Below are 21,423 nucleotides of genomic sequence, written 5' to 3' on the forward strand. Positions count from 1 at the left end.
TTACTGTGACAAAATCGCCAGAAGCAACCAGTCCCATGGCAGAGTCCAGCAGCATGACGGATGCTACTAAAGCAAAAAACAAAAAGTGACGCAGTTGGAGGATCCCTCCCATGAGAAGCAAGAGGGAGAAAAGAAGAGTTGAGGATACAGTGGGTCGACTGAGTAGCACCGGCGACACTGAAGAAGAAGGCATTGGCAATGCAGCCAGCAGGCAAGAAAGCACACAAAGACGCAGTAAGAATCATTGTGTTAGAAAATTGTAAAAGCTGGTGATGCAGAGAAAACTAGCAAGAAAACAGATCTTCAGGACGCATCGCGTTTAGAGGCCAAACAAGTTGGTGGTACAAAAAAAACCAGCCAAAAAACTGGTCTTCTGGAAGTTAGTGACATAGAATAGCCAATAAATTTTAAGACCAACGGGACAATGCCGTTGTGAATTACCAATAAGCTGTGCACAAGGGATATGTTTAAAATCATCAGGCATATCATGTTATGTGAAGCACAGTTGCATCTGTACATATGACATGTGTAAATTTACAATGCAGATTATTTTTTGTAAGACACAGTTATATTTGAATGTAAACATTAACAATTCCAGAGGAAGGGGGATGTGGTGATATACCTGTGCACTCTTCTGTATATAGTTAGCAATGTGACCTCCGACCAGCTGGTGGCGACAGAGATCTATCACGTGACTCAAGACATCCGCCAGTTGGTAGTAAGTCATACGAGAAGATGGACACACTTAAGCAGCTCCAAGAGAATTCACTGAATTCATTTAATAGCCATCGTCTGTATTATAGTTTGTTAGTGTTTGTTAATAAATCACCATTCTAGTTAAACAACTAGATGTTCTGTGTACATCATTACAATGGGTATATCACAGAACACAACATTCTCATCCTCTCCCCTCTGGTTCTTTCATCAACTGCCTTGGATTTGTGTCCTCTGGTTTCCAAATCTCCTTATTGACTCCAATCAAATGAGATGATTTTATTGATGCCACAACTTTCACTTTCATTATTTTTGTCTTGTGTTTAGGAAACTGCTTTGAGAACAGTTCATGACTTTGGGGCACTACTGGCTTTCATCATGGGAACCGTATACCTTGTGCTGCAGAGTTTGATTTCCATCAAAATGATGCCTTGCCATCAAACTGCTCTGGTATGTTTCTTTAGGACAATGCTGGCTATAGTATCTGTCATAGCCACCATCCCTAGTATCCTTTCTGTGGTGGAGTGTTATCTTCTTGATTGATCTTATCAGGAACATCATAAAACAATGGGGATCATTTGGACTTTGAGCACTGGTGTAAACTTCTGAAGGTTAATCCGTAGCTAGTTTTACATGGATTTATACAGCAGAGGAGGAAGCCATTCAGCCTATCTTGCCTTTGGAAAGGAACTAAACAACCCCAACTCTACTGCTGTTCTGGCATACCCTGTAATCTGCTTGGAGCCTGTTGCAGTCACTGAGTAGAGAGGACTGCGAGGCGAACTGAAAGAGAACTTGAAGATTCTGAAATGTGATCATGGCTGATCTTCTAACTCAATGTCAGATTCTTGACTCTCTCCATACCCCTTGATGCACTTAGAGTCCAGAAATCTAACCATTTCCTTCTTAAATATATGCAGTGACTTGGCCTCCACAGCTTTCTGCGGTGAGAGTTCCCCATAGGTTCACCACCCTCTGAGAGAAAACATTTCTCCTAATCTCACTCCTAAACGGCCTACCCCATATCCCGAGATCCCTTGTTCTAGATTCCCCAATCAGAAGAAACACATTCCCCCATCCAGTCTGTCCAGTAAGTCAGAATTTTATACATTTAAATTAGCCGACCTCTCTAAGTTCCATGGAGTACTAGGGACCCAATCTCTCCTCATATGGCAAGTCTGCCATCCCAGGAATCATAAGAACTAGGAGCAGGAGTAGGCCACTTGGCCCTTCCAGCCTGCTCCGCCATTCAATGAGATCATGGCTAATCTTTTGTGGACTCAGCTCCACTTTCCCGCCCGAACACCAAAACCCTTTATTCCTTTATTCTTCAAAAAACGTATCGATCTTTACCTTGAAAACATTTAATGAAAGCCTCAACTGCTTCATTGGTGAATCTTCGCTGCACCCCCTCTATAGTAAATATATCCTTTCTCAGATAAGGAGACCAAAATAGTATCTGTGGTCTCACAAAAGCCCTGTTCAGCTGCAGTAAGACATCCTTAATCCTGCAGTCAAGGCTAAAGAAGGTCAACATACCATCTTCCTTCCTAACTGCTTGGTACCTGCATGCTTGCTTTCAGTGACTGGTGTACAAGGGACAATCAGGTTCCTTTGCACATCAACACACCCAATCTATCACCATTTAGATAATATTCTGCCATTCTGTTTCTCCATCCAAAGTGGATAACTTCAGATCCATGTACCTTTGCTGCATGTGCCATGCATTTGCCCACTAATACAACTAATCTAAATCACCTAGAAATATAACATTTTCCCTCATAAGTCCAATAAGAAATTCAGGAGAAAACTCTTTGTCCAGAGACTGGGGAGTATGTGGAGCTTCTGACCATAGGAAGTAGCTGAGGAGGGGGTTGGATAAACACATGAGGGAGTAAGGAATAGAAGGACATGTTGACATGTGAGATGAAGATGGGTGGGAGGAGGTTCAAGTGGAACATGAATTAGTTGAATGGCCTGTTTCTGTGCTGTAAATACATTGTCATAACGTGCGACTAACTGTGATTGTAAACCCCAATAACCATTCAATGCTGGAGGATCACTGCTTCTAGAATTCAGTCAGATTCAATGGCACACACTGGAAATTTGAAAAAGCCAGGAGCACATTTTGAGGATGCAAACTCCTGTGCAACATCTTGGGACATTTATTGATGGAAACTAATAAAGCAGAAAAGTGAACATTGGGAATTATCATGCAGAGGCCAGCAAAGTCTCTCCAGATTAATTTGGAATATGTAGAAAAAGAATCATTAATTTAAGTAAGGCGAGCCAATTACTGGAAAGCTTACAGCTACAGGTCTCGACTCCTACACAATCTGGAGTTAGGAAACTTCTGGGTTCTGTTGAGTGTTGCAAGCTGTTTCCCATCTGCTTCTGAAGAGTGGAAAATCCCCGTACCATGTTGTCAATGACTAACAAAAGTCTCTGAAGTCTAGCAGTTAATGTTGATGATTCATGATCACTTCCTGTGGATGAAATCAGTTCATCCAGAGCTGGTTAAAGAATGTTTCGGTTTTCAATCTGTGACGAGGAGTGTAGTTGTGTTTTTAATCATTAAGGCAGGAAAGTGTCAAGTTATCTACTTTGGACCGATGGAAGATAGGTCAGAGAATGTTCTAAATGTTTAAGAAGCCATGAACTATAGAGGAGAGAAACTTGGGGGTAAATACAAAATCACGAAAAACTAGTCAAGAACAAAATATTGTTTTTTAAAAATTGAATGTTGGTCTTTATCTCGAGGGGCCTGGGATACAATGCAGTGGAAGTTATACAGCTTTGGAGGGGTATAGGTCAAAGCCCATCCAGAATATCTGAGTGCAGAAACTGAAGTCTGAAACCACAGACTGAAATCAGGATATCCGTGCTGCGAACACGCTGTTGAATAGCAGGATGCCGTGGTTGGAGCAATTTCCCCAAGTCTTACTGTTGTTGGGAAGCCTTGTGTTCTGCTGATGCATCAGAGAATTGTAGATGTCTGTAGGTTTCCTCAATGTGTGGAATTGCCCCACAGCAGCATGATATTAAGAATAAATCAGAATTGAATACCGTGCATCTTAGTATCTATTATAGAACATAGAACAGTACAGCACAGAACAGGCCCTTCAGCCCTCAATGTTGTGCCGAGCCATGATCACCCTACTCAAACCCACATATCCACCCTATACCCGTAACCCAACAACCCCCCCTTAACCTTACTTTTATTAGGACACTACGGGCAATTTAGCATGGCCAATCCACCTAACCCGCACATCTTTGGACTGTGGGAGGAAACCGGAGCACCCGGAGGAAACCCACGCACACAGGGGGAGGACGTGCAGACTCCACACAGACAGTGACCCAGCCGGGAATCGAACCTGGGACCCTGGAGCTGTGAAGCATTTATGCTAACCACCATGCTACCCTGCTGCCCCAAAAGAAATGAGATATTAGAAATGTCTCTGTATGTGTCATAATTACCTTCACCACTGTTGTGGTGGCAGCTGGTCAGCCATTTTGCACTCAGGAAGATCTCAGAGGCAGTATTGAGATGAATAAGTAGACAATTTTTCTCTCAGTGGCATTGGCTGCAGAAGGAATGTTGGCCAGGATACTGGCAGAAATGGCTCCTCTGTAAATCCTGAACAGCCAGATAGGATCTTGGTATAATGTCTCATTTAAAGAAAGAAAATCTTCTCTACTATCTCTGGCACAGTGGTTAGCACTGTAGTTTCACAGCACAGTCTCAATTCCAGCCTTGGGTAACTATCTGTGTGGAGTTGCACATTCGCCACGTGATTGCATGTGTTTCCTCCGTGTGCTTCAGTTTCCTCCCACAGTCCAAAGATGTGCAGATTAGGTGGACTGGCCATGTTAAAATTGCCCTTTTAGTTAGGTTAGTTGGGATTGTGGGAATGGGGGGGGAGTGAGTGGGCCTAGTAAGGTGCTCTTTCGGAGGGTCGGTGCAGACTTAATGGGCTGAATAGCCTCCTTCTGCACTGTAGGGATTCTATGATTCACAGTCTCAGGATGTCCTATAAAGCTTTACAGACAATGAAGCATATTATTTTTGGATGTGCAGGCACTGTAGTAATACAGGAAATGCAGCAACCAATGTGCACACAGCAGACTCCGACAGACAGCAGTGAGATAGTAACCAGCACATCTTTTTAGCGATTGTGGTTGAGGGACAAATATTTACACAGGACGCTGAACATGGGAGGGGATGTCGCTGGCAAGACCAGCATTTATTGCCCATCACTAATTGCCCTTGAACAGAGTGGCTTGCCAGACCATTTCAGAGGGCATTTAAGAGTCAACCACATTTAATGGTCTGGAGTCACATGTAGGCCAGACAGGGTAAGGATGGCAGATTTTCTTCCCGAAAGAATATTAGTGAGCCAGATGGTTTTAACAATTGATGATAGTTATCAAGTTCACGGTTACTAAGATTATATTTATAGTCCAGATTTTTATTAATTGAATTTAAATTCCACTAGCTACCTGGGCCTCTGGATTACTAGACTAGTGCCATTACCACAATGCCACCATCTCCCCCATGGGATCTTTCGCATCCACTTTGAGAGGGCAAGCAGGCCCTTGGTATAATGTTTCAACCAAAAGAGGGCATCACTAGAAAAGTGGCGCTCCAAAACAGCACTGCTCTTGTCAATTCAGATTATATATTAGTGTCCATGTCAGAGATTACAACCCACCTTGATCCAGATTTGAAAATGCTACCAACCTGGCCAAGTTGACAGCCAGTCTGTTTCAGCTCAGAGCTCTCTTTAGTCCTGTGAAGAATTTGAGAGACAAAGGGTGCAATCGGCCCCAATGGGAACAGACGCTTATAGCACGAGAGTAGCCGGTGCTTCCTGGCACTCAGAGCAGCGAGAAACACCCAGCTATCTAATGGCCATTCGAATACATCGGGTCCTTAATGGGGAAACTCCTTGACAATTCCGCACGGCCCCGTTTTCTGCACTGAGGACCTTTGCACGCTGGAACTCATCCATGCAGCAAGAGTTTGGGACATCTTTTTAATTGGCGTCCCGATCTCTTGAGCCCCCAACTTGACCCCTGAAAGCCCAACTCACTAGAAGGGGTTCCCCCCCCCCCCCCCCCCCCCCCCCCCCAGGGCATACCCCGGCGGCCCAATCACCGCTGTGCACAAAATGTCAGCTGTGCACCTTGTCAGTGCCAGTCTGGCATCCTGGCAGTGCCCCATGCCAGCTGTCAGTGTCAGTGCCACCTGGACACCCAAGTGGCCAGGGTGCCAAGCTGGCGGTGCCCAGGTGACACCAGCAGTACCAGGGTACCATCCAGCCGATAGGGCATGAACCTGGGGGCCTCCATCCCCTGGAAGACCCCCACAAGTGGCATTCCGTCTGGCCTCCATTTGTGGAGATCAACACTGAACGGCACTCGCCCAAGGTCTCCAAGGAAAGGGAATTAGATTCCACGCCTTGGTTAGATCTCAGGAATGCATATTGGATTGGATTAGATTGGATTTGTTTATTGTCACGTGTACCAAGGTACAGTGAAAAGTATTTTTCTGCGAGCAGCTCAATGGATCATTCATTAAGTACATGAAAAGGAAATGAAAGAAAATACATAATAGGGCAAGTGTTAGAATTAAATTTTAAAAGAATAGAACGATTGTAAGTTAAAAGTGGATCTGTTAGGGAGAGCTCGCAGAGAGTTGCCACGCTCTGGCACCGTCTTGTGCTCCAGTGGGACTTAGAGTGAGTATTAGTGAGACTAATGTGCCTTTGCAAAGAAGGTCTGGAGAGAGATGCAGTGGTATTTGTCAAGGTTCATCCTGAGCAGCTCTGTGACACAGGACTCTGTGCTCTACGGACTGTTTCCAGGGACACACACCGAGACAAACATCAACTGCTGCTGGAAGGTTATCAACTCGGTGAAAGACACTCTTTGGTCTGCCCTAAACCTGCTGATCTTCCAGTGCAAAGAATTGTCCTCGACCAAGTGTTGCAGACTGGCACATTCCAAGGTCCAGGACTACGTGCTGAGGACTTGGGGCAGCTGCCGCCAAGGCGCAATGGGGAAAGACCACTGTGTAAGGTCTTCCAACAAATGTACACCGAGGGGTGGGTAACAGTGTAAAACCCCTCGGTCTAGGTCATCAACACTCCAATGTATAAAAGAAATATGACAATGTAAATATTTAAGAAAGAATTGTAATGTAAAGAGGGATATCATAGAATCATAGAATTTACAGTGCAGAAGGAGGCCATTCAGCCCATCGAGTCTGCACCGGCTCTTGGAAAGAGCACCCTACCCAAGGTCAACAACTCCATCCTATCCCCATAACCCAGTAGCCCCACCCAACATTAAGGGCAATTTTGGACACTAAGGGCAATTTATCATGGCCAATCCACCTAAGCTGCACATCTTTGGACTGTGGGAGGAAACCGGAGCACCCGGAGGAAACCCACGCACACACGGGGAGGATGTGCAGACTCCGCACAGACAGTGACCCAAGCCGGAATCGAACCTGGGACCCTGGAGCTGTGAAGCGATTGTGCTATCCACAATGCTACCGTGCTACCCACTATGTTTGTAATGTCATCCCAATTGAATGGAAGAAAGTCAAGGGAATGTGTAACTTTGATGGAAATGTACAGTCAAGACAATTCGAAATGTTCTGTAATGTTTATTAGAGATTTTATGAATAAAGTATATTTTTTGAAAAAAAAATAAGTGAGACTAACTGTTTCACTCTTATATGCAGATTTGCCAGAAAGTGATCCTGCCCACAATGGGCGGGATTCACATTGCAAAGTCTCGCAAGATCGTGTTAGATCTCGTGAGGCATGGCGAGCTGGGTAGATTCCAGAAATGGGATCTCCCAGCATCTAACGACCATGTTGCGCTGTGCCACACTGCATTTCGGGCGCAATGCAACTGGTAGATCTTGCCCAAAGCATCTGAATTAGGTGAATGTTACCATGGTCAGTCCCTCTACTGGATACTCTGAATGGTGGGTCCTGGCCGACAATTCTGTAAACAGGCCATATTTAATTGTTACAAGGTAAAATATTGAAATATATTGATTCTTCTAAAAGCATTTGGCCAGAACTTGGCGGCCATTCACCCTGGTGGATCCTGCAGTCCCGTGATGGGGCACCCCCACCGAGGGTTCCCTAGAGGTGAGAAGTGCGTTCCCACAACAATGGGACCAGAATATACTGCTGCTGGCCAATGGCGGGACGCCTCCCGCCGCTGCGAAACACGCGGAGGGTTGCACGGTAAATCCTGCCCCTTGTTTTAATTGGTAGTCATGTTTATATAATAGTACAGTTTCAGCTTGGAATACTAGAATATAAAATTTATAGTACAGAAGACGCCATTCGGCCCATCGAGTCTGCACCGGCCCTTGAAAAGAGCACAAAGGTCTACATACATCATGTTGCACTCCGAGATGCTTCGATACATTCAAAGAAACATTACAGACTAGGCCTTGTTCACTATGAGGTCCCAGTCAATGGTAGTCCAGTCAACATCTGGGGCGGGATTCTCCGACCCCCTGCCGGGTTGGTGAATCGCCGGGGGCCGGCATCAATTCTGCCCCCGACTTGTCCCGAATTCTCCGGCACCGGAGATTCGGTGGGGGCGGGAATCGTGTATCTGGCCACCCACCCCGGCGATTCTCCGGCCCGCCCCTGTCATGCCTCTCCCACCGGCGTGGATCAAACCACCTACCTTACCGGCGGGAGCAGGCGGCGCGGGCGGGCTCCGGGGTCCGGGGGGGGGGGGGGGCGCAGAGCGATCTGGCCCTGGGGGGTGCCCCGAAGGAGGCCTGGCCCACGATCGGTGCCCACCGATACCGGGCGGGCCTGTGCCTTGGGGCACTCTTTTCCTTCCGCCTTCGCCATAGTCTTCACCGTGGCGGAGGCAGAAGTGACCCCCCTCCCCTGCGCATGCGCGGGGATGACGTCAGCAGACGCTGACGCTCCGGCGCATACGCGGACTTCCACCAGCCGGCGAAGTCCCTTCGGCCCCGGCTGGCGTGGCGTCAAAGGCCTTCCACGCCAACCAGCAGAGTGCCAACCACTCCTGCTCGGGCCTAGCCCCTCAATGTTGGGGCTTGGCCCCTAAAGGTGCGGAGACTTCAGCACCTTTGGGGCGGCCCGACGCCAGAGTGGTTCACGCCACTCCATCACGCTGGGACCCCCTGCCCTGCCGGGTAGGGAAGAATCCCGGCCCTGGTCATTTACCTATTACAGGTCTTTACTCATCATGATGAGATTAACTACACTTTGAGCAATGAAATTTATATCATTGAACTGTTTCCTTGTCAAATAATTGATAGTGTTGGTATTTTGTTAAACTCTATCCAAGTCAGCATAGTTAACTGTGAAACTAGCAGTCAATGGCGGCATTCTTTGCTCCAAGTTGGCCCTGCCACCGTTGCCAGTGAGAGATGAGAATTTGGTGCTTATTCACTGCAGTGGGATTGGAGAATCCTGCTGGAATAAATGGACAGAGAATTCCAGCCAGTGTCTTCCTCTGTTTAGTACCTCCCTCCTCTGGTACTAAGCAGCTAAACAACCATAGGAAGGTGATGAAATCATTTTGGGCTCAGGAAACTGTGTAGTACTAAACTGTTTAAATATTGACTTTAAAATGCTCCCAATGTCTGTAACCATGCCCAGCCCTACAACCCTCTAGAACTCTGTGTTCTATTTCCCACACTCATACCACTTCATCACACTATTGATGGCACCTGTCTGCACATTAACTCCCCCCTAAACCCCTCACCTGTCTCCCCATCCTTTAGACACTCCTTAAAGCCTACCTCTTTGATTAAGCTTTTAGTCACCCATTTTATTGTCTCTTATTTCCATTGATTGTCAGTTCTGTGTGCTCAAAGTCCAATATGCATGCAAGTTGTTAAAATCAGGCTGTCCAAGTCCCAGCCACCTGCTGCTCTTGGTGCTCAAATGATCCCTGAGGCCGGATATTTGAGAAATACCAAAATACCAGCACCAACCAGTGTGAGAAAACCATGACAAACATTGTGTGGTCAAATTTAAGGAAAGGTCCTCATGGGCTCAGAACACACACACACACACGTGCATTCATGTGTTTGCTAGGTCAGGCCTAACCCATGATTGAGTGCTTTTCATTTCTTACAGAAATTGTATTGACTTTCCTTGACCTCTGCCCTCTCCAGTGATTGTATGTTATGCCCTCGCCGTTCACAGCAATCCAGCTTTAGATTGGAAGCCAGGAGCTAAGGTATGATTCTGCCTGTCTGTCAACTAGTGCACCAGCTTTTTTTTCCAGACTGTGTGGGTGATTTGTTTTAGCGCACGGCTCCTTTAATTATTTTTGCATAGCCGCGTAAACATGGTAAAGTTTGTGCAACCTGCATGGGAACTTGCAGCTTTCTGCGTGTCCATGGACCACCCAACTTAGAGCAAAAATGGCTGAAGGGAAAACATTTGCAGGGTTACAGGAAAAGACAGGGGAGCGGGACGAGCTGAGCTATTTTTGCAGGGAGCAAGCAGACAGAATGAGACACTTAGCCTTCTTCTGTAACCATTCTAAGATAATAGCCCCATTTTGAAACTAATTTATCCCTGACCCCTATTTATTTTCCCCTTAGGCCATTAGGGGGGAGGGGGGGAAGGGGGGGGGGGGGGGTGGCAGTGGGGATTGATACATGTATCTAGACTGTCCAGAGTAGAATTTTGGGTCAAGGCCGCACTGAACTGACTGCCAAGAAGCAGGAAGTGCTTGTGGATTTAACAAAATATAGACCTTGAGTTACTGGCAAACTATTAACCTCAGGTTGCTGTTGATTTAGACTTTTATACATGCAAATCTTTAAAAGCCACAAACATTACCCCACCTCTTAAGGCCAAAAAACACTGCTTCAGCTCACTTGAAAGACTACAGGCATTTCTGTGGCCATGCATGTGACTCCAGGATGGTATGTTGCCTCCCTGGTGCCAGAGTAAAGGGGGTCACCGAGTGCCTGCAGACATTCTTCTGGTGGAGGGTGACCGATCAGAGATTATGATCCATGTTGGTACCAGTAAATAAATAATCTTTACTAGTAACACAAGTAGGCTTACATTAACACTGCAATGAAATTACTGTGAAAATCCCATGGTCGCCACACTACGGCTTCTGTTCGGGTACACTGAGGGAGAATTTAGAATGTCCAATTCACCTAACAAGCACATCTTTCGAGACTTGGACGAAATCGAAGCACCCGGAGGAAACCCACGCAGACATGGGGAGAACGCGCAGACTCCGCACAGCCTCCCGTACCAGCCTCCCCGAACAGGCACCGGAATGTGGCGACTAGGGGCTTTTCACTGTAACTTCATTGAAGCCTACTCGTGACAATAAGCGATTTTCATTTTTTTCATTTCAGACAGTGTCCTAAGCCAGGAATCGAACCCAGGCCAGGAAGGGGAATGTGATCCTGCACTCAGAATTTAGGGAGCATGGTAGAAAATTAGCAAGCAGGACCTCAAAAGCAGCAATCTCCAGATTACTCCCAGTGCCATTTGATGTACCATCAATTGACGCGAGACACGATGAAGATCCAAACTGTGGCTTTAATCAGCTAGTTGTTAGCCCGGTGGTCGACTACAGAGAAAGGCCGACCGCCGGGAAACCTGGGTACTTGCCTCTCGACCAATTGGTGAGCAGTCACATGACTAGTCCCAGCCAATCAGACGAGAGGCACATGACTAGCCAGAGCCAATGGGAAACCAATGCTCTGCACCAATGGCAGTGCTCCCACTCATATCACCGCATTATTTGCAGGTGAATAGAGGAATAGGGGATAAATCACATAATGTGTGGCTGGAAAGTTGGTGCAGGATGGAGGGATTAGATTCCTGGGACATTGGGACTGGCCCTGGGGGTTCCCTGTACTAGCAGGGAAATTACAGAAAGGTGCAAACATTCTCGAATAGTTATAATGGGAGACTTTAATTCCCTGTATTTTATCTTGGGTAATGGTAAAGGGCAGAAAGGGTCAAGAGGTCCTAGATTGGGTTTAGGAAACGTTTCTACAGCAGTGTATATCCAGTCCAACCGCACTGTTGGACCTGGTTCTTGGAAATGAGGTGGGCCAAGTAGAGCAAGTGTCAACGGGGGGCATATTTAGGAGACAGTGATCATTGTATCATAAGGTTTAGGATGGCAATAGAAAAGGACAATGGGCAATCCAGAGTAAAGAATAATTAATTGAGCGCAGCACGGTGACACAGCGCCAAGTCCCAGGTTCGATCCTGGCCCTGGGTCACTGTCTCCCCGTGTTTGCGTGTGTTTCGCCCGCTCATCTCAAAGATGTGCAGAGTAGGTGAATCGGCCACACTAAATTACCCTTAATTGAAAAAAATTAATTGGGTACTCTAAATTTATTTTTTTTTAAAGAATAATTAATTGGGGGAGAGCCCACTTCAATGGGGCAAGAATGAAGCTGAGCCGGATAGACTGGAACCAAAGGTTGGTGAGGAAAATTGTAGCTGGACAATGGGTTCCTTTCAAAAAGGAAATGGTTTGGACACAATCAAGGTATATTCCCCTAAAAGGAGAAGGTGAGGCACTCAAATTCAGAGCTCCCTGAACAAAAAAGGAGAAAGGAATTAAGATAAGGGAGAAAAGGTGTGCTTAAGACAGGTGTCAGGTAGTAAACGCAGTTAAGAACCAAGAGGAATACAGAATATTCAGAGGGGAGATAGAAAAACACATTAGAAAAGCAAAGAGGGATTATGAGGAAAGTCTGGCAACCAACCTAAGGAGGGTTCTCAAGATTTTCTATCGGCATTTTTGATAGTAAAAGGATGGGAAAAAGAGGAGTAGGGCCGATTAGGGATCTAAAAGGGAATTTACACATTGGGTTGGGGCATGACTGAGATATTAAATGAATACGTTGCATCCGTCTTTACCAAGAAAGCAGATGCTATTCAGGCCATGGTAATAGTTGAGGTAACTCTGTCACTAGAAAGGTTCAGAAATGATTACCACTATGCCACTGTCTCTCCTTGAGAACCCTTGGCATACAGTGCTGCACAACAGACACGTGAGAACGATTCTAGGACATGTTTCACCCAAAACATTTCTCAGTGTCATTTGGATAAGTTTCCCGTTGGATTTTTGGGTGAGATCCAGACCTAGTTTCACCCATGATTAGTCATTTTTTGGGGGCCTTGGCGAGATTCTCCCTGGTCTAGCCCAAATGTTTTCAGCAGTTAGGAGCTGAACTCGTCGGTTCCTCAGAGATCCGGGCACCATTTTGTAAGGGTGCCCCGATATCTAAGTGAACACCGCCCACCCCTTGACAATGGTACCCCCTGCAGACATTGGCATTCGCCCCTGCAAGTGAGCACACCATATTATGGGGTCGCCCACCCACTTTCAAGACCACCCCTTTCAGAACACCCCCTTTACCCTCCCAATCTTTATGAAGCTCCTTCATGCTGTGGTTAACTTCTCCACCCTTCATTCACGCACCCCCCCCCCCCCCCCCCTCCACCCTTCTGATGGGCATGGCCCTCCTCAGGTCCCGACTCTTGGTACTGCCAGCCTGGAACCTGGGCAGTGGCACTGCCCAGTGCCAGGTTGTCACTGCCAGGGTGCTAGAAGGAGTGGCAGGGTACTGCCCTTCCCCAAACCACCTGAAGGATTCTAATAGCTCTCTAGACCCCCAGAGTGGCCATCATCCCTTGTCTCCGCTTGTGGAGACCAGCACTAATCACGCCCGGGTGACCCCCGGGTGCCATGAGATTGCAGCCTCACGAAGGCCTTGAATATTAAATTGAGGCTAATGGCACATTTAAAAAAATATGATTATCTGGATCACACTTGGCGAGGTGGTTCTGCTGAACTCATACAAGACACGAGTTAAACCTCAGCTAGAGTATGGTATGTAGTTCTGGGCACTACACTATAGAAAAGTGTAGGAGAAAGTGCAGGGGAGGTTTACAAGAAAAGTTCCAGGTATGAAAAACATAATTTATGAGGATAGGTAGGAGACATTGGAAATGTTCTCCTTGAAGAGAAGAAGGCTAAGAGGAGATTTGATAGAGGTATTCATAATCATGAGGGGGATGGACAGAATAGACAGGGAGAAACCGTTCCCACTTGTAAAACGATTGAGAACGAGAGGTCACAGATTTAAAGTGATTTCCAAAAGAAACAAATGTGATGTGAGAAAAAAACAATTCTGGAATGCAATGCATGGAAGTGAGGTGGAAGCAGATTTAATCAAGGCATTCAAGAGGACATTAGATGAATATCTGAATAGAAACAACGTGCAGGGGAACGGGGGGGGGGGGGGGGGGAAGGCAGGGGAATGGCACTGTCATGATGTCCATTCGGACAGCCAGTGAAGCATGATGGACCTAATGGCCTCCTTCTGCACCATAACAATTCTGTGATACTCAATACTTGACCAAGAGACTGAAAATTTCTAAACTGGTCACTGAAGGAGGGCCAATACCTTACAGTGAATATTTTACCATCTCCTTGTGAGTTACATGACAAAACCTCAACAACACGACACCGGGGTTTGGTCAGGGGGCAGTGGCAGAGACAGTCAGATTAGGGGAAGGAGAAGAGCTTTGGGATTTGGTTGGGAAGAGATAGAGACACGGGACTTTGGGAAGGAAAAAAAATCCTGAATTCAACTAGTCTTTGCCATGTTAAGGAGTCTCTGTATTTGTCGAGGATCAGAATTTATTGGTGCTGTATTGAAATTCCATTCCACCTAATAAATCTCAGTTGATCAGACGATCAGCACCAAGGTGGCACAAGTTAGGTAACATCTAATAACTAAAAAGGTTCATTTTTGGGTATAGGATTATACTGAGGAAACACAGGCAGATGGATTTGAGATACAAATCAGTCATGATCTGATTGAATGGTGGAACCAGCTTGTGAAACTGAATAGCCTCCTCCTGTTCCTATAAAAAAAACAATTTGGTCATATCCAAATGTCGTTTAAAAGCAAATTACTGCGGATGCTGGAATCTGAAACCAAAGAGAAAATGCTGGAAAATCTCAGCAGGTCTGGCAGCATCTGTAGGGAGAGAAAAGAGCTGTTTTGAGTCCAGATGACCCTTTGTCAAAGCTGAACTTCACACTAAAGGCTTTATCATCTCCTGACCTCTAAACAATTCGTAGAATGGTAAAGATTAGTCCAATTCATATAGTTGCTCTCCCATGACCCCATGCCCCTTCACATCTTCTTAATGCACTACCACAATGTGCTGGAGTGTAGGAGGAGAGCTTGGACTGAATTGTGTCTGATAATGCAAGTGTTTCTTATGAGTGGACCGTACGATGTACACGGCTGTCATTCATGAGAAAGCATTTGGTTTTGGTTATCCTTAAATTAGTATTTTAGGTGAAAAAGAACATTGTGCAGAAGGAACATTTAAGATACATTTTCAGGTCACTATATGAACATTGTCATTCAGGGTCAACACACAAAAGACGGGCCTGAAGAAAAGAGGCTCAAATGTGGTGAGGAAAGAACGGGACTGAGGAGGATTGGACAATGCAGGATTAAGAGGATAAGGAGAGAAACTTAGGACATGGGTGGCTGAAAAGACAGTCACCAGACTTGAGGGGTTGTTGGAGAAGTACAGGACTCGAGATAGGCCTGGGCTGAGAAGGGGCAGACACCAGGAAACATATCCGAGCAATCTAGGAATAATCATCTGTGAGGAAAGCAGAATATGCCTAAGATTGGTACCTGGGTGTAAGGCAACAATTTATCCTGTAACCCTCAGCTCAGCATCTGTGACCTGATTTGACAAGGTGGAGCAGATGTTAACTGTGTGATTGTCCAACACAGGTCCTGGTGAGTGTGCAGCCATTTTCAATCTAGCGAGATGCAAAACATGGAGATTGCTGACTCATCACACAACGTCTAAATATAGCTGTGCTTCACTGTAACACTGAGGTCAGAATTCTGCAGCCGTCGGGATTCCCTTTTCCCGCTGACAGTGCACCCCAGCCCATGGGTTTCCCGGGGGCGTGAAGTGGCTTCAATGGGAAATACCACTGTAAAGTAGCGGGAAAATAGAATCCCATCACCAACGAACGGTGTGCCACAGAGAAACATGTGTCTGGGGGAATAGGAGAATCCTGTCCTGAACCTTTCTTTGAAGTTGAGACTTAGGGCAGGATTCTGTGATCCGTTTGTCCCACCAGAGCTGCCAGCAAGAATGGAGAATTTAGCGGGCAGCCAAATCTCCATTCACTGCAGCGGGACCAGAGAAAGAATTCTGGCCTAGATTCTCAAGCACATCACACACACTCGATAACTAAGAACAGGAATCTCCTAGATTACAGCCCCTCTGTTCCATTTGACTTCTATTTTATTTGAAGGTTCTAGTTTAATTAAATGTCTTCAGAACTGTTGTCCTCTTCTTTCCAGGGCTATACTTTCCAGGTGGCCAGCGCGGTTTGTGAGTGGCTGGTTGCGTTCAGCTTTAATTTCTTCTTCATCACTTACATCAAGGAGTTTCAGGTAGGAATTGGTCCAAAATATTCAAGGTTACTTGAGTTCAGTGAGCTCAGCTGTGGCTTCGATTGAGTTGATGCAGTATTGATGTGAAGCCGCTTCATGCTACAGTTATAGTTCCCACAGTGGCCACATTTCTGAAGTATTTCATTGTCTGTTATCACTTTGGGATATCAGTGAAGGTTTGTTCTTTTAGTATAAGTGCAGTCACACAATGCTTTCTCTGAACTGGTTCCAATACAGAATTTCCTTCCTTAAGTACACAATACTTTAGGGCCGGCTCAGCAATGGTACATTTGTAGCAAGATTTCCCTACTTTTATAATCTACACCCCTTGTAGTAAAGTCCATTTGCTTCCTAATTGCTTGCTGTACCTACATGCTAAGCTTTTGTGATTCATGTACAAGGACACCCAGATGCCTCCATACTACAGTCTCCATTTAAATAATATTCTGTTTTTTCTATTCTTCCTGCCAAAGTAGGCAACCTCACGTTTTCCAACATTATATTCCATTTGCCAAATTTCTGCTCACTCACTTAAGCTATCTATATCCCTATCCCCCTCATAACTTGAACCATCTGCAAGATGCAACTCGCCAAACCTCCTCCCACATCCACAACCTTTATTCCTGAGAAGGACAAGAGCAACAGACGTATGGGGACACCACCAGGTTTCCCTCCAAGCCACACACCACCCTGATGTGTTACTTCACTGTTGCTATGTCAAAATGCTGGAATTTCCTCCCTAACAGCACTGTGGGTGTACCTACACCGCAGGGACTACAGTAGCTCAAGAGGGCAGCTCACCACCACCTTCTCAAGGGCAATTCAGGATTGGTCATAAATGCTAACCTAGCCAACGATGTTCACATCCCACGAACAAATTTTTAAAAGTAGTTGAGAGGATCTGTTCCTCCAAACATTGTGACGCGATTTAATGGGAAAAAAGCAGAGTCCTGTTTTGGGCACGCTGAGCGGGCATGCTTAGCGGGGTATTTCCTGGTGTTTGCAGCACCGAGAGCAACCCCACTATTAAATGGAACGCTGCTTCTTTTCCGGGCATCAGTGAGGAATGACCCGCCGAGGCTATACTGAGACTAATTTCCTGCGCTAACGAGCTCAGCTCGCCAGTACAGGAAGAGATCCAGGCACAATTTTTAAATGGCACCCCAATCTCTTCACACCCCCTGCTGAATCATCCGGATCCCCCCAACTCCCCAACTTACCATTCAGGGGGTCCTTGAGCTCACCCCCCGCCCATGCCCCACCTCAGAGCGGCAGGGCGCCACTGCAGGGTCTCTGAGGCAAGGCCGTTCGATCCCATTTCTTGGATAACCCCGTTAGAACATAGAACAGTACAGCACAGAACAGGCCCTCCGGCACTCGATGTTGTGCCGAGCAATGATCACCCTACTCAAACCCACGTATCCACCCGATATCCGTAACCAAACAACCTCCCCCCTTAACCTTACTTTTTAGGATACTACGGGCAATTTAGCATGGCCAATCCACCTAACCCGCACATCTTTGGACTGTGGGAGGAAACCGCAGCACCTGGAGGAAACCCACGCACACACGGGGAGGACGTGCAGACTCCACACAGACAGTGACCCAGCCGGGAATCGAACCTGGGACCCTGGAGCTGTGAAGCATTTATGCTAACCACCATGCTAGTGGTGACCTATTCAAGTGAGGCTAACTACTCACTTGAATTTGTAAATCTAGATCCCTCCCATTGAGGGGGGGGGGATCCAGATTACAATGCCTTGTTAGATCTCGCAAGGCATAACCAGCATCGCAAATCTTGTGAGGGGCTTCTCGTGAGATTTAAAGGCCTTGTCGCATCACCTGGTCGGGTGCAACGAGGCCGGCAGATCGTGCCCCGTATCACTGACTTACCAAAAGTAAATTTTGCCGGGGGTGCCTGAGATTGGGGGTCCCAATTTACCTTGATACAACCATCCAAACCTCTCAAGTGAACACATCTCCTTCACGGTAAGTGGGGAGCCTTGATCACTGCCAGCATCTCTGCCCCGCCCCTCTCCACTGCCGCCCACATGAATCACCCAATACTTCAATTCTTATACTAAAGCTGATTTCCTCAATCCGTGCCAGCCAGTCACTCTGGTGCATCCAACTGTTACCAAGTTAGAAAATTATTAACCCAGGAACTAAATTAAAATTCTTAAATTAAGATGTGGAAAGGCAGCATACCCTCTTTCATAACCTGGTTTCAACTGTGGCGTATTCAAAGCTTTCTTTTAAATGAATTCTCAGGATATGGCACCTTTTGACATTTATTGCTCAATCCCTGGCTTCCCCAGAAATCAGTGGTTCTTCTTGAAAGATAGGTAGTGGTTAGGTGACAATCAAATGTTTTGCTGGATTTCTTCAGAGGACAATTGCAGTTCATTAAGTTCGTGTAGGGACTTGTGCTACAAATGGAAAGGAAGACTTGCATTTCTATTGTGCCTGTCACAAGCTCAGCACATGCCAAAGAGCTCCGCAGCCAATACTTTCAAAATGTGATCACTGTTGCAATGAAGGGCGAGCACGCAGCAGCCAATCTGTGCACAGCAAGATCCCAAAAACAGCAGTAAGATAATGACCAGATAATCTGTTTCTGGTCGTCATGTTGATAGATGTTCAGACCCAGTCACTTTGCCAAAGATATGAGTGAACCAATTGGATTTTTAACAACAATTCAAGAGTTTCGTGATCGCTTGCAAAGACACCAGCCTTTTATTTCTGGATTTTAAAAAAACTGAATTCATACTTTCAAACCGCCGTAGTGGGAATTGAACTCACATTCTCTGGATTAATAGTCAAGAATTTCTCATCTCTACTATTGTTATAATTAATAAATGAATGCAGTTGACAGTAAAAGTGAAAAAGAAAGGTGTCTAAAAGCTTGGTCAAAAGGTTATGTTTGAAGGAAGAAAGAGAGATGCAAGAGGGAAACCTGACAGCTGAAGGCACAATGGCTAATGATGAAGCGATCAGAATAGGGGACGTGCAAGATGCAGTGAGTGAGAAATGTAAAAGCAAATGAACTGAAGGGCTCAAACAGCAGTGTTCCAAGCCACAGGTTAAACACTCGCCTCATTAAATCCACCCACAGGTGTGTACACAGCTGACAGCTGACAGACAATATTAATATTTATATAATCAGAGAATACATCTTTCAGAACCTTTGCACCAAAGTGCTTTACAGCCAATCATTTATCTTTTGAAATATAGACACTAGTATAATGTAGGAAACACAGCAATTTTCAAGCAGCAAACTCCCACAAGTAGCAATAAACCTATGAACAGGCAATCTTTTTGAGTGAGATTGGTTTGGTGACAAATACCGGTGATCTCCACTGTTCTTTTTGTAATAATGCTGTGTGATCTTATACATTCACCTGAGAGGACAGATGGAGGTCTCAGTTTAAAGTCTCATCTGCAAGGTGTCACCTCTGACAGAGCAGCACTCCCTGAGTACTGCACAGTGTGTCAGCCTAGAATATGAGCTCAAGTCTCTGGAATGGGATTTGAACTAACGACCTTTAGCCTCAGAGATGAGGGTGCTATCATTGACTCATGAGCATCAATCTGTTTTTTTATTATTCTTTTTTATTCCAATTAAGGGGCAATTTAGCATGGCCAATCTACCTGGCAGGATCAAGGCAGGCCCTGGGTTTGTTGGTGGGCCCGTGTCAACCGCCGCACTTAGTGTGGTGGAGGATTCGGGAACCGGAGGGCGACTGTCCAAAGGCTGTCAGCCGCCCAGTGCCGGGAGCGGAGGGTGCACATGAAGCTGTCTGCAGTGAGGTGCAGGGCTCAATCATGCCTGGCACTGTGTCGGCCCTCACCCCCGCTGGGGGACTCCCATAATCTGGCACATCATAATTGAACGTTCTTTTGTTTTTCCGCCTCCGTAGATAGTTCAGTCAGTGTCCTATTGGGCCTCCACCTTCACCAACACTCCGACTCCCTCCCTCCCCACCACCCTCCTTTCCCCTCTTTCCCCACCACACCCCCTTCCTTTCCCTTCTGTTGGTACAGAGGCGTGGGTATCTGGTCTCTCCAGCGCAAAGTTTAGTTCTTGTACCATTTGTTTTTGTCCAATTGTGTTGTGAATTGTTTTAATAATCAGAGTATCCACCCCCCCCTCCCCCCCACCCCGTCCGTTAGTACTGAGGGGAGGGTACCCTGTTTTCCAAAACCAAATGAGTGTTTGTACCGTTTGGCCTTGTATATATTTTTTACTGTCTTAATAAAAAGATATGGCCAATCTACCGACACTGCACATATTTGGGTTGTGGGGTGAGACCCACTCAGACACGGGGAGAATGTGCAAACTCCACACAGACAGTGACCCGGGCCGGGATCTAACCAGGGTGCTCAGCGCCGTGAGGCAGCAGTGCTAACCACTACGTCACCATGCTGCCCATGTGCATCATTCTGACCACACTTTTTTATTTCTATGTTCTGATGTAACATTTATCTGACATTTGTTTACAGCCTGCGCTGTTAATGTGCGAGCTTGTGGGAACTGAACGATGCTTGTCTGAATCACAGAGTCAATGTTTCTTTTCTTTCTGTCTGACAGACATTCACTATAAACGTGAAAGCAGTGTTACTTCAAGACTCGCACGATGAATCATACAACGTACTATAAAAAAAATTTTGCTCTCTCCAGTCGGTGTACTCAGTGACCATTACTGGGGCCAAGAAAGATGTTAAAAAATGTAGATCATCATCAGCATTCCTTTCTGTCTTTTTTTAATGGTTTGTATTTTATTATAGACACTCCTCTATCTCTTCTAACAACAACTTACATTTATATTGCACCTTTTAAGCAGCAAAATGTCCCGAAGTCCTTCACAGAAATATTATCAGACAAAAATTGACACCAAGCCAAAGAAGGGGATCTTAGGACAGGTGAGCTTCAAAGAGAGAATCAGGGATGGAATTCCAGAGCTTACACCTCGGATATCTGAAGCTGCAACCACCAAGGATAGCACAAGAGAAGATGTGGGTGTACAGGAGGTCAAAATTCAAGAAATGCTCCTCTCCGAGGTTTGTATAGCTAAAGGAGATTACAGAGATAGGGAGAGGAAGATGCCATTGAGGAATTTCAAACAAATCAAGACATTGTTTAACTGGGAGCCGTGGTAGCGGTCAATGAGCATTGGGGTAAT

General features: G+C 46.0%; 1 protein-coding gene across 1 annotated transcript in view; it reads left to right on the forward strand.

Moving 5' to 3' along the window:
- dram1 (DNA-damage regulated autophagy modulator 1) overlaps positions 1 to 21,128 on the forward strand; it is a 39,556-nt gene extending 18,428 nt beyond the window's left edge. The window contains exons 4-7 of the mRNA XM_038781029.1: positions 1,042 to 1,219; positions 9,911 to 9,975; positions 16,148 to 16,240; positions 20,832 to 21,128. Coding sequence (XP_038636957.1) covers positions 1,042 to 1,219; positions 9,911 to 9,975; positions 16,148 to 16,240; positions 20,832 to 20,900 — 405 coding nt within the window. The 3' untranslated portion in view covers positions 20,901 to 21,128. The remainder of the gene's footprint in view (positions 1 to 1,041; positions 1,220 to 9,910; positions 9,976 to 16,147; positions 16,241 to 20,831) is intronic.
- The last annotated feature ends 295 nt before the right edge of the window (positions 21,129 to 21,423 follow it).

The sequence above is a fragment of the Scyliorhinus canicula genome, chromosome 20 (genome assembly GCF_902713615.1).
Source record: "Scyliorhinus canicula chromosome 20, sScyCan1.1, whole genome shotgun sequence".
In the NCBI taxonomy this organism is placed as follows: Eukaryota; Metazoa; Chordata; class Chondrichthyes; order Carcharhiniformes; family Scyliorhinidae; genus Scyliorhinus; species Scyliorhinus canicula.